Raw genomic sequence first — 12643 nt, 5'->3', positions numbered from 1 at the left:
TGGTGCTGTGGCTCAAGTGGTAGAGCACTAGCCTTGAGTTCAGGCCCCATGATTGACCAAAAAAAAAAAAAAAAAAGATATTAAAGGGTATTAGTCACCCAGGAACCAAATCAACTTGTTTTTTTCTTATGAATAGTGCTCAATAATATGCGGCAGACTTATAGTGACTAATAATTTCTGCTCTACTATTTTTTAGTCATTTATTTACTTATTTACTTACTTTGGCAATCCTGGGGCTTGAACTCAGGGCTTGGGCACTGTCCCTGGGCTTCTTTTGCTCAAGGCTAGCACTCTACCACTTGAGCCATGGCTCCACTATTGGTCTTTTCTGAGTAATTGAATCCAGAGCTTCATGCATGCTAGGCAATATCTCTACCCCTAAGCCACATTCTCAACTAGTCATTTACTTTTATGAGCTCTATAGCTTGAACAAATAAAATTATCTGCTTTAGAGATGAGTCAATTTCTGATTGCTTATTTTTCCTACAAGCCATCTCAGCTCTATTTTTTTTTTTTTTGGTTACATTTGCATCAAAAATATTTTTGAACTTCTATAACTTTATCCAGTAATTTTCCATGTATCTTCACATTTGTACTGGTGAAGCATCCATAAATTTGAATGTCCGAGAGTTAACCATCCCTACAGATTGCTCAGAAGAATGAACTTTACTATTGGCTTTATTTTTGTTTCATAAGAATATCTGCAGTTTTTTAACTAATGAAAAACCTAGGGAATATGTGAAATTTAAGCCGGGCACTGGTGGCTCACACCTGCAATCCTTACCTACTCAGGAGACTGAGATCTGAGGACTATGGTTTGAAGCCAGCCCAGGCAAGAAAGTCTGTGAGACAATGGTCTCCAATTAACTCCAAAAAACCAGAAGTGGCGCTGTGGCTCAAGTGGTAGAGCGCTAGCCTTGAGTACAAAAACTCAGGGACAGTGCCCAGGGTTTTGACCTTAAAAGACATACACTGTGCCATGAAATAAATGGAGAGGCTGCTCAAGTGTCCCATGCTAAAAGGAGCTCCTCAAATGCCCTTTATTTAGTGTTTGTACAAGTTCATTTTTTTTTTTGGGTCCGGTCGTGGGGCCTGAACTCTGGGCCTGGGCGCTGTCCCTCAGCTCTTCAGCTCAAGGCTAGCGCTCTACCACTTGAGCCACAACGCCACTTCCGGCTTTTATTCTTTTTGCTTATGTGGTACTGAGGAATTGAACCCAGGAACTCAGGCATGAAAGGCAAGCACTCTACCACTGAGCCAACTTCCCAGCCCCACAAGTTCATTTTCTAAATAAAAAGTCCTTCTAGCAGTCTGCTCTGCTGTGCCCAGATTGCTAACCCTGGTTTATTTTCTTGTTTAGTTTGTTGGTGGCAGGTGCTGAGTAATTTTAGTTGGAGGCTGAGGAAGAAAGTTGGTTCCTTGATAGGATGCTGTCTAACCCAGTTTATCTCCATGTCCTGGTGACTTCATTATTCTTTCAGGTGACTGAATGAAATATAACAGGTGGATACTGTTAAAATTAGCTAAAGAATATATTGTTGTCTGTACATATTTCTTGTCAGGATGTCTTGGATTACACTTGAGGGATGACAGTGTCAATAGTTGAACGTTGTTAAACATCTGATTACGGAATTGTATATGGTGTTTTTGTGAAACGTATGTATTAAAAATAAAATTTCAGAAACAAAAAGAGTACAAAAGTGAGCTGGACACTGGTGGCTTACACCTGTTAATTTTAGCACCTCAGGTGGCTAAGACCTGAGGATTGTTGGTTTGATGCCAGCCTGTGCAGGTAAGTCTACAGTTAAGAAACTCTTTATCTCCAATTAACCACCAAAGAGCCAAAAGTGGAGCTGTGGCTCAAGTGGTAGAATGTCAGCCTTGAGCAAAAAAGCCCAGGCCCTGAGTACAAGCTGCAGGATTGGTGTGCATGTATACACATACAGAGGAAACAAGTGAATAAAGATAGGTACAAAACAAGTGGACATTAATTAACTGAATCTGGGGAAGGGTAACTGCAATGAGGGCTAGATGCTTTCCCCAACTTTTGTAAATGTACCTGAACTTCTCTATAACAAAAGTTAAAAGCAAAAGTAAAATATTATTTACTAAATGGAAGAATTTAGTAAATTTAATAAAATGAAGAATTATAAGCTCAATTTTAGCATAACCAAGTGCAAATTGTCATTCAATCTCTGTAATTTCAAAATAAAGCAAGTTTTAACTTACCACCCAACAGGCATTTCCAAGATCAGCGATCTTCACTTTGAGTTTTTCTGCATTTTTTGGCTCAAGGGGATTGACAAGAAAATTGCCAGCAGTGGATTTTCCTATAGATAATGAGTACTATCAACAAAACTGTTTAACAAACACTTTTTGGAGCACTTACAGGGTAAGTAAACTCTCTACAAGGTAAGAGTTAACCAATTAGGCTCCTCAAATTTAAATACCACAGTTTCTATAATTAAAAACCCGTTGCTCATAACAAGTAAAATGCTGTGCACCCCATATGCAATGAGTAAACTATCTACAGATGTACACATTGAAGGCAACTTGCATGTGTGCTCGCTGGGAATATAGCTCATTTATAGAGCACTTGGTTATTAGCACATGCAAGACTGGGTTTGGTCCCAAACAGCACAAACAAAACAAAGAACACACCAATTACCTCAAAAGAATAGACACCTGCTGTAAAACTATAGTTACAAAAACAACGTTATTGAACTTTTAGTAAAGATATTCAATAATGTGTTGTACAAGGAAGGGGTATTGGATAAGTATTTCTGAATGGTACCTTTGTTGTCCAGTGGTCCATTATGTTCCTGCTCTTGCTCATCTTCACATGGTATCTCTGCGCGAATGCTTTCTTGAAGCTGGCTGATGTTCTGTTCATTCAATAACTGGTCTACAGATGAAGACTGGCATACCATGGTATCTGACACCCCAGAGGGTACAGTTGTATAAGAGTTTGCTTCTTGAGTTGGATGACTGTCTCCATTTGGGGAACTTAGAAAATTAGGTTCCTGGTTCAAATTTTGAACATTTTGGACATCAGAGTCATTAGCATTATGTAGATCCTCTTTAAGCCTCAATGATTCTTTATTACTGTCCTCAGTATAATTAATGATTTCAATTACTCCATTGCAATTAATTTCTGCTGCACCACCCTCTACACCAGGTTCCATAAGTGTTTGATCCTGGCCAATGGAACTTGACTCTTCTAAGGAACAAACAAACAAAAAGCATGTGTATGTATATGTGTAAACAAAAGAACAGAAAAATTACTCACAAGATTAAAGCACTTTCTAGAACTTATACTGAGTGAAATGAAAACAAAGCTGGACATCTAAAACCTATTTATGGAAGGACCAAGACCTGCTCATCCTTACCCAATAGCTAAAAGTCTATGTTCTTTCTATTTCCTGAGAAAAGTAAGAAATTACATTTTAGTATTACCTGCCTAATATTTACGACAAGATCTGAATTCTTATAAGGACACCCCCAGAGATATGTTGTATGCATGAAACCACTATGATATATAACAATGACAAATTAATGCTATAGTGTGCCATAATTTGTGATGCTCTATTTATACCAAGTTTTTCTTGGGTCATTTTATTAGGTGGGTTTTCTTTCAAGGGTCTTTCAACAGGACTCTCTGATTCTTCTTGCTTGTTAGGTCTTTTTTGCCCAGGGCCCGACTCTTTCTCCATTTCCTCAATCTCCTGCATTCGCTTCTCTAGTAATTCTGCCTGGCGCTTCTGCTTCTTCTTCAATTTCTTCTTCTTATTCTTTGACATTTTGTCAGCCTGGGCGGAGATTACAAACAGATAAAGCCTTCAGGTGGCTAATCCAGTACCCCTAATTGGAGATAATTATTAATTTTAATTATTTCCTAATTAAATTTCATCCTTCTTTTTTTTTGTATGTGTACCAGTCTTGGGGCTTGAACTCAGGGCCTGGGCACTGTCCCTGAGTTTTTGTACTCAAGGCTAGCGCTCTACCACTTGAGCCACAGCGCCACTTCTGGTTTTTTGGAGTTAATTGGAGACCAGTGTCTCACAGACTTTCTTGCCTGGGCTGGCTTCAAACCATAATCCTCAGATCTCAGTCTCCTGAGTAGGTAAGGATTGCAGGTGTGAGCCACCAGTGCCCGGCTTAAATTTCACATATTCCCTAGGTTTTTCATTAGTTAAAAAACTGCAGATATTCTTATGAAACAAAAATAAAGCCAATAGTAAAGTTCATTCTTCTGAGCAATCTGTAGGGATGGTTAACTCTCGGACATTCAAATTTATGGATGCTTCACCAGTACAAATGTGAAGATACATGGAAAATTACTGGATAAAGTTATAGAAGTTCAAAAATATTTTTTTCTTGGTTTCCAAACTAAAAAAACTGTAATCAACCACAGCATAAAAGATCATACCCATAACCCACAGATCAGAATTAGAGACAGAAATAAGTATAGAAACACCTTATACTTACTGGTTTAGGTTGAGGAGCAGTACTGACTGAAAAGAAAAGAAAACCAAGTAAGAATTCTGGCATTCAGGAGACAACATAAATGTAAGCTTAGAAAAGTCATGTTATAATTAATTTTTTTTTTTCTACAACTCACATTGTTTTTAAATTACATTGGTAGAAGCTATGTTGCCTTTTTTTTTTTTTAATTAATTTTTGGTCGGTTGTGGGGCTGAACTCTGGGCCTGGGCGCTGTCCCTCAGCTCTTCAGCTCAAGGTTAATGCTCTACCACTTGAGCCACAGCACCACTGCCGGCCTTTTCTGTTTATGTGGTGCTGAGGAATTGAACCCAGGGCCTCATGTATTCAAGGCAAGCACTCTACCACTGAGCCACCTTCCCAGAACCCTGTTGCCTTTATTTTTAAGAAAATAGTGCATATAAAAGTTATGTCCTGGGGCTGGGAAGGTGGCTCAGTGGTAGAGCGCTTGCCTTGCATGCCTGAGGCCCTGGGTTCCACTCCTCAGCACCACATAAGCAAAAAGAAAAAAGCCGGAAGTGGCACTGTGGCTCAAGTGGTAGAGCGCTAGCCTTGAGCTGAAGAGCTGAGGGACAGCGCCCAGGCCCAGAGTTCAGGCCCCACGACCGGACCCCCCCTCCCAAAAAAAAAGTTATGTCCTCCCCCAAGTAGCACTGACATATGCAGAGCCAAGTTCAAATCTTGTTACCAGTACTGACATGGTAATAGCACCCACTTCCTATTCCCAAGCACAGCTCCAGTTAGAAAGTGACCTACAACACCCTAGCTATCCTTCTCCAGGACTCTCACTCTTGATTCTTCCCTCTTGTCATTTTTCAAATGTCAAAAGGAAAGTTTATCTGACACCATGAGCTATAGTAATTTGCTATGTTACAATGTTATAGACATCAGTTTACCTTAGTTTTTTTTCCATTTGAAAGCATCTGCAATTGTTGTAAAATAATAATAAAATCAAACAACCAAACAAAAAACCCTACATGATATAAATCAGCCCCAGCACGTGCAGGTCCTGGAACTTAATTCAGGGCCTAGATGCTGTCCTTGAAGTTTTTTTTTTTTTTTGCTCAAGGCTAGTTCTCTACCACTTGAAACCCAGCTCCACTTCTCCTTTTTGTGGTTAACTGGAGATGAGAGACTCAAGGACCTTCTTGCCTTGGCTGGCTTCAAACTGCCAGATCCTCAGATCTCAAGCCTTCAGAGTAGTTGTGAGCTACAGGCACCTGGATACATTGTTTTTTTTTTGTTTTGTTTTGGGTCCGGTCGTGGGGCCTGAACTCTGGGCCTGGGCGCTGTCCCTCAGCTCTTCAGCTCAAGGCTAGTGCTCTACCACTTGAGCCACAGCGCCACTTCCGGCTTTTTCTTTTTGCTTATGTGGTTGCTGAGGAATCGAACCCAGGGCCTCATGCATGCAAGGAAAACACTCTACCACTGAGCCACCTTCCCAGCCCCTGCATTGTTTGTTTTTGAGGAAGGCCAAACTTTATGATCAAGAGAGCCTGGGTTGCAGTCTTTCCTACCAGGCACACACCACTGTGCCACTGTGCTTTTGAAGGTGAAATAATGATTCACACCAATGTGCCCAGCTATAGGTTGAAATGGAGTTTTGAAAACTTTCATGCCCAGGCTGACACTGAATATCAATTTCCTCCAATATCTCCATCTCCTGAGGATTACAGGCTTGAACTATTGTGCTTCTTCTAATTGTTCTTAGATGTATAGTTGTGTAACTACAAATATCTCCACTGCTGTATAGCAGATCTCCAGAACTTTGAGGATTTTTCCTTTCTTTTTTGGTTGTAGGGCTTGAACTCAGGACCTGGGTGCTGTCCCTGACTGAGCTTCTGTGCTTAAGGCTAGTGCTCTGTCACTTTAAGCCATAGCTCCACCTACAGTTTTCTAGTACTTAGTCAGAGATAAGACTCTCCCATACTTTCTGGCCCCTGATGGCTTCAAATCTTGATCCTCAGGCCTCTTGAGTAGCTAGGATTACAGGTGTGAGCCACCAGCATCCAGCTTAGAACTTTTTAATCTTGAAAACTGATTCTCTATATGCAACAACTCTCTGCTTCTTTCTTTAGTCTTCCTTTAAAGAATGACTATGATGCTGGGCCCTGGTGGCTCATACCTGTACTATAATCAGGAGGATGAGATCTGAGGATCATGTTTCAAAGCCAGCCCAGGCAGGAAAATCTGTGAGACTCTTACCTCCAATTAACAACATAAAACCAGAAGTGGAGCTGTGGCTCAAAATAGTAGAGTATTAGCCTTGAGCAAAAAAGCTCAGGGACAGTGCCCAAGACCTGAGTTCAAGCATCATTAACAACAACAATAGAATGACTATTATAATTGATGTTTCCACCGTAAGCAACAAGAAGGTTCCTCAAATATGACTACTAAAATTAAAACCTGGGGCTGGGAATGTGGCTTAGTGGTAGAGTACTTGCCCAGCAAGCATAAAACCCTGGGTTCAATTGCTTTGTACCACATAAACAGAAAAAGCCAGAGAAGTATCTATGAATCAAGTAGCAGAGTACTAGCCTTGAGCAAAAGAGGTTCAGGGACAGTGCCCAGGACCTGAGTTCAAGCCTCAGGACTGGCAAAAACAATTAAAATCTGTACCTCAAGCTGAAAATAATCACAACGATAGCAATTAGAATTTATTTGAAACATACTACACAAGTGAACTGCATCAAAGTGAATTTTAATTCCAGTAACCCCAGTGTGTAGGAAAAGGAAGCCAAGTTAACTTGGAAAAGGCTTCCCTATCAATAGCAAAACGACAATTCAAACCAGGTCTGACTATTCAAATCAATGCTTACACTGTTTGTTTTGTTTTTAGTAATACTGGGGACTGAACCACTTACTCTATCACCAAAGCCATGTCCCAGCCCGTTTTCTGTTGGTATTGGGGCTTGAACTCAGGGGCTGCACTTGGCTTGCTTACTCAAAGTGATGATTTACTTACTATACAAGCCATATACTTCCATTTCCTTAGTCATTTTTTGGATAGAGTTTAGCACTTTTTCCTGGCTCTGTGATCTTCTTACGTACTTTCAGTCTCCTATGTAGGAGTTATAGTGCATTCCTCCATGACTGGGTTATTGGTAGAGTTGGGTGTCTCAATAACCTTTTGCCAAAGCTGACCTCTGCCTCACAAATAGCTGGGATCACAGGCATGAGTCACGGTACTTGCTAACCCCAAGATTTTTAACAGCAACGTCATCAAGCTCCTATGTACTAATTCATAAATGAGTATAGGTGGTCAAATAGAATAAATATAAACGAAATGGTCATCAAGAACCAGGAAGATTTCAAGAGTGAGGCCAGCCTGGGCTACACAGACCTTGTCTGAAGGAAAAAATCATCAGCCTCCCACCCTAAATCCATCAAATGAAAAAATAACCTTTTTTTTTTTTTTTTTTGGGTCTGGTCGTGGGGCCTGATCTCTGGGCCTGGGCGCTGTTCCTCAGTTCTTCAGCTCAAGGCTAGCACTCTACCACTTGAGCCACAGTGCCACTTCTGGCTTTTTTCTTTTTGCTTATGTGGTGCTGAGGAATGGAACCCAGGGCCTCAGGCATGCAAGGCAAGCACTCTACCACTGAGCTACCTTCCCAGCCCGAAAAAAACAATCTTAAACAATGCAAGTTAGCTACTTTAGAATATAACATATCTTTAGTTGAAAGACATAAAAAAAATCTCTATTCTTATATTGATAATGAGAATAAATAATGAGAATAAAAAACCTTGTGAAAGCTGATGCTATTTCTTAAATATTTTTTGTTAAATGACTGAGTAGTGTTTAACTGCCTAGTAACAGAATCTAAGTAGAAATCACCCTTAACTATTAAGAGCAAAGATTCCCTCTCCTCCACATACCTGCAGACCCAGAAGGTGGAGGAGCTCCAGATCGCTGCCATTCTGTTGCTTCTGCAGCTAGCCTTCGTATATACTGTTCATTCACTGATAACAAGATGTTTTCTGGTTTAATGTCAGTGTGGATGATACGGCACTTGGTGTGTAAATAATCCAGACCCTGTAATACCTGAATTAAAAAAAATAGAGGACAGTAGACTTGTAAAAATAAAATGCATGCCAGGCGCTGGTGGCTCACTCCTGTAATCCTAGCTACTCGGGGGACTGAGATCTGAGAATGGAAGTTCAATGCCAGCCCAGGCAGGAAAAGTCCATGAGACTCTTATCTCCAATAAACCACTAGAAAACTGGAAGTGGTGCTGTGGCTCAAGTGGTAGGGTGCTCACCTTGAGCTGAAGAGCGCAAGGACAAGGCCCAAACCTGAGTACAAGCCCCACGACCGACAAAAAAAAAAAAAAGCGGGGGGGGGGGGGGGGGGGGGGGGGGGGGGGGAGGGGGAGGGTGCGGGGCGTGTCTTTCTTGAAAAGGATTACATCTCAACACAAAATTTAAAAAAGGAAAGCACAAAGAAATTCCCCAGAAACAGTCCAGCACTGGTAGCTCATGCCTGCAATCCTAGCTACTCAGGAGGCTGTTATTTGAGGATCATAGTTCAAAGCCAGCCCTGGCAGGAAAGACCATGACTCATTTCTCCAATTAACCACCAGAAAATGTTAAGTGGCATTGTGGCTCAGAGTGGTAGAATACTAGTTTTGAGCAAAAGAGCTCAGGGTCTGTGCCAAGGACCTGAGTTCAAGTCCTATGATTGACCTCTCCCCCAAAAACAAATTCCTCAGAAAGGTTCATTATAAGCTTCTAAATCTTACAAAGCTCATTCTTTTTTTTGGTGCCACTCCTAGGGGCTTGAACTCAGAGCTCTTTATGCTCAAGGCTAGGGCTCTACCAATTTGAACCATACTTCCACCTCTGATTTTTGAGTGGTTAACTGGAGATAAGGGACTTTTCTGCCAGGCTGGCTTTCAAACCATGCTCCTTAGATCTCAGCATCCTGAGTAGCTAAGATAACAGGTATGAGCAACCATAACTCATTAATTTGAAAGTTTTCTTTAACTTGGTGTGTCATAAAGACTTGAGACTCAATGTTCAATACCCCTTTTGAGAACTGAAAACACAGTAACGGTGGTTTAGATATCCTTTTTTTAGTGTTACTAAGAATTGAGCTCAAGAGCTCAGTGCTCTATCACTTTCATACTTTACCTACTTTTTTTTTTGGTCAGTCGTGGGGCTTGAACTCTAGGCCTGGGCGCTGTCCCTCAGCTCTTCAGCTCAAGGCAAGTGCTCTACCAATTGAGCTGCAGCGCCACTTCCAGTTTTTGAGTGGTTTATTGGAGATACCAGTCTCACAGACTTTCTGCCCAGGCTGGTTTTGAACCATGATCCTCAGATCTCAGCCTCCTGAGTAGCTAGGATTATATGCATGAGCCACCGCTGACTTATTTTACCTACTTTTAAGGGAAGATCTTATATCTTGCCTAGGGCGACCTCAAGACAGTTATACTCCTGCCTATGCCTCTTCAATAGCTGGGATTATAGGCCTATTTGTATTGAGAATGCTTTTTGCCAGAGCTAGAATCAAACCAGTATTCTCTTAACTGTCTCCAGAGATGCTAGGATTACAAATATGCATCACTGTGTCCAACCTTAGATACTTTTTTTTTTTTGTCAGTCATGGGACTTGAACTCGGAGCCTAGGCACTGTCCCTCAGCTCTTCAGCTCAAGGCGAGCGCTCTACCACTTGAGCTACAGCGCCACTTCCCGTTTTCTAGTGGTTTATTGGAGATAGGAGTCTCACAGTCTTTCCTGCCCGGGCTGGCTTTGAACCTCGATCCTCACATCTCAGCCTCCTGAGTAGCTAGGATTACAGGCGTGAGCTACTGGTGCCTGGCAACCTTAGATATCTTTTAACATAAATTTCCTCACTGATGAAGAAATGTCTTGTTTCCTAGACATTTGTCCCTTGAACATTTTCTTGAGGGTGAAATTCTATATAATCTATCTAAGGCTATGTAGAAAATGCCCAGGAGCAAGGCGCCAGTGGCTCACGCCTATAATCCTAGCTATCCAGGAGGCTGATATCTGAGGATTGTAGTTCAAAGCCTGCGTGGGCAGGAAAGGGCAGGAAAGTCCATGACACTCATATCTCCAATTAGCCACCAGAAAACCGGAAGTGGCGCTGCTGTGGCTCAAGTGGTAGAGTGTTAGCTTTGTGCTGAAGAGCTTAGGAAAAACACCCAGGCTCAGAGTTCAAACCCTACTACAGACCAAAAAAAGAAAGTTGGGCACTGGTGGCTCATACCTTTAATCCTAGTTACTCAGGAGGCTAAGATCTGAGGATCACAGTTCAAAGACAGCAAAAGCAAGAAAGTCCATGAGACACTTATCTCCAATAAACCACTAGAAAACCTGAAGTGGCGCTGTGGCTCAAGCAGTAGAATGTTCACCTTGAGCTGAAGAGCACCAGGACAGCGCCCAACCCCAGAGTTCAAGCCCCATGACCAACCAAAAAAAAAAAAAAAAGAAAGAAAGAAAATGCTCATGAGTAATTCTACATAAAAGTGATGGTACTGGCTGGGAATGTGGCTTAGTGGTAGAGTGCTTGCTTAGCACGCGAGAAGACCTGTGTTTGATTCCTCAGTACGAGATAAACAGAAAAAACAGGAACTGGCTCTGTGGCTCAAGTGGTAGAGTGCTAGCCTTGAGCAAAAGAAGCTCAGAGATAGTGCCCAGGCCCTGAATTCAAGCCCCAGGACTGGAAAAAAAAAAATCTATATTACTATATACTTGATATCTATAACCATAATTTTTAGATAAGATCTCCAATTTTCCAAAATTATGGAAACACCCCCCCTCTAATAATTACAATGTTCAGGAAAATGTATATGCTAAAATATTTTAATATAGAACAAACAAAACAGATGGTAGGTATTGAATATTGGCATTTAACATTAGCAATGAAAAAATCCCAAGTTGTTTTTTTTTTTAAACTGTGTTTTTTTTTGTCTTTTCTTTTTTGGTACTGGGGATCGAACCCAGGACATTGTACTTGCTAGGCAAGCGCTTTGCCACTTAGCTACATCCCAGCCCAAAAATCCCAAGTTTTAAAAACAACTGTTATAAATAAACAGAGGAGGTGGGGAGAGAATGGGAAGGGATGGGAAGGGGAAACAAAGGAGGAGGCTACAATGCTAGATATGAAATGTACTCATTATCTTGCCCATGTAATTGTAAGTCCTCTGTACAGTATTTTCACAATAAAAATAAATAAAAACTCCAGATACTTTCACATGAAGTTACCACATAGCAAAGATAAAGATACATACTTGCTGAATAATTTTTTTGACACAAGGCAGTGGAAGCCCCTGATAGTTGGATTTGATGATCCACTTGAGCAGATGATGTCCCAGAACTTCAAATACCATGCAGATATCTAGGACTTGGTTAAGGAGGAAAAAAGAAGCACAAGACTACATGCAGATTCCACCCCAGTGAAAATGCATTTCTTTCAATTTTATAAAAAGTTATGGAGGCCAGGTGTTAGTGGCTCATGTCTGTAATCCCAGCTACTTAGGAGGCTGAGATCTGAGGATCACAGTTCAAAGCCAGCTTGGGCTGGAAAGTCTGAGACTTATCTCCAATAAACTACAAAACAAACAAACAAACAAACAAATTAAAATCCAGAAGCGGAGCCATTGGTAAGATGCTAGCCTTGAGCACAAAAGCTCATGCCCAGACTTCAAGCCCCAGCACTGGGATGCAAGGCGGAGGTGGGGGAAGAGAATCAAATCAGGACTTTGTGGCAAGCAGCAGGGCCATTGAGCTATATATGTCTCCAGTCCTCAATATTTTTTTTTCTTTTTTGGGGGGTAGTACTGGGATTTGAACTCAAGGCTTTCTGTTTCCTAGGGAGGTACTCTACCTTGTTTGCCTCTGGCCTTTTCTTTTTTTGTTGTTTGGGTTTTTCTTTTTTAACTATTTTTTTTGTCTTTTCTTTTTTGGTACTGGGGATCGAACCCAGGACGTTGCACTTGCTAGGCAAGCGCTTTGCCACTGAGCTACATCCCAGCCCAAAGAGGTTTTGTTGGTTTTTTTTTTTTTTTTTTTGTGCCTCTGGCCTTTTCTTGCACTGGCTATTTTTGAGATAGAATCTGAACTGTTACCTGCATGTGCACCTTCACTGCCTATTCTAGACTTCAAATTGTAGCTGAT

General features: G+C 41.2%; 1 protein-coding gene across 1 annotated transcript in view; it reads right to left on the bottom strand.

Annotated features, from left to right (window-relative positions):
* Srpk1 (SRSF protein kinase 1) overlaps window positions 1-12643 on the bottom strand; it is a 48355-nt gene that overhangs the window by 12701 nt on the left and 23011 nt on the right. Inside the window, 6 exon segments of the mRNA XM_042683728.1 lie at window positions 2230-2330; window positions 2795-3220; window positions 3596-3809; window positions 4489-4514; window positions 8380-8545; window positions 11758-11864. Of these exon segments, the coding sequence (XP_042539662.1) occupies window positions 2230-2330; window positions 2795-3220; window positions 3596-3809; window positions 4489-4514; window positions 8380-8545; window positions 11758-11864 (1040 nt within the window).

This window comes from Dipodomys spectabilis, unplaced genomic scaffold (genome assembly GCF_019054845.1).
Source record: "Dipodomys spectabilis isolate Male_0828 unplaced genomic scaffold, ASM1905484v1 ptg000085l, whole genome shotgun sequence".
In the NCBI taxonomy this organism is placed as follows: Eukaryota; Metazoa; Chordata; class Mammalia; order Rodentia; family Heteromyidae; genus Dipodomys; species Dipodomys spectabilis.
Note: the sequence above shows the minus strand (reverse complement) of the source record. Positions and strands in the feature narration are given on the sequence as shown.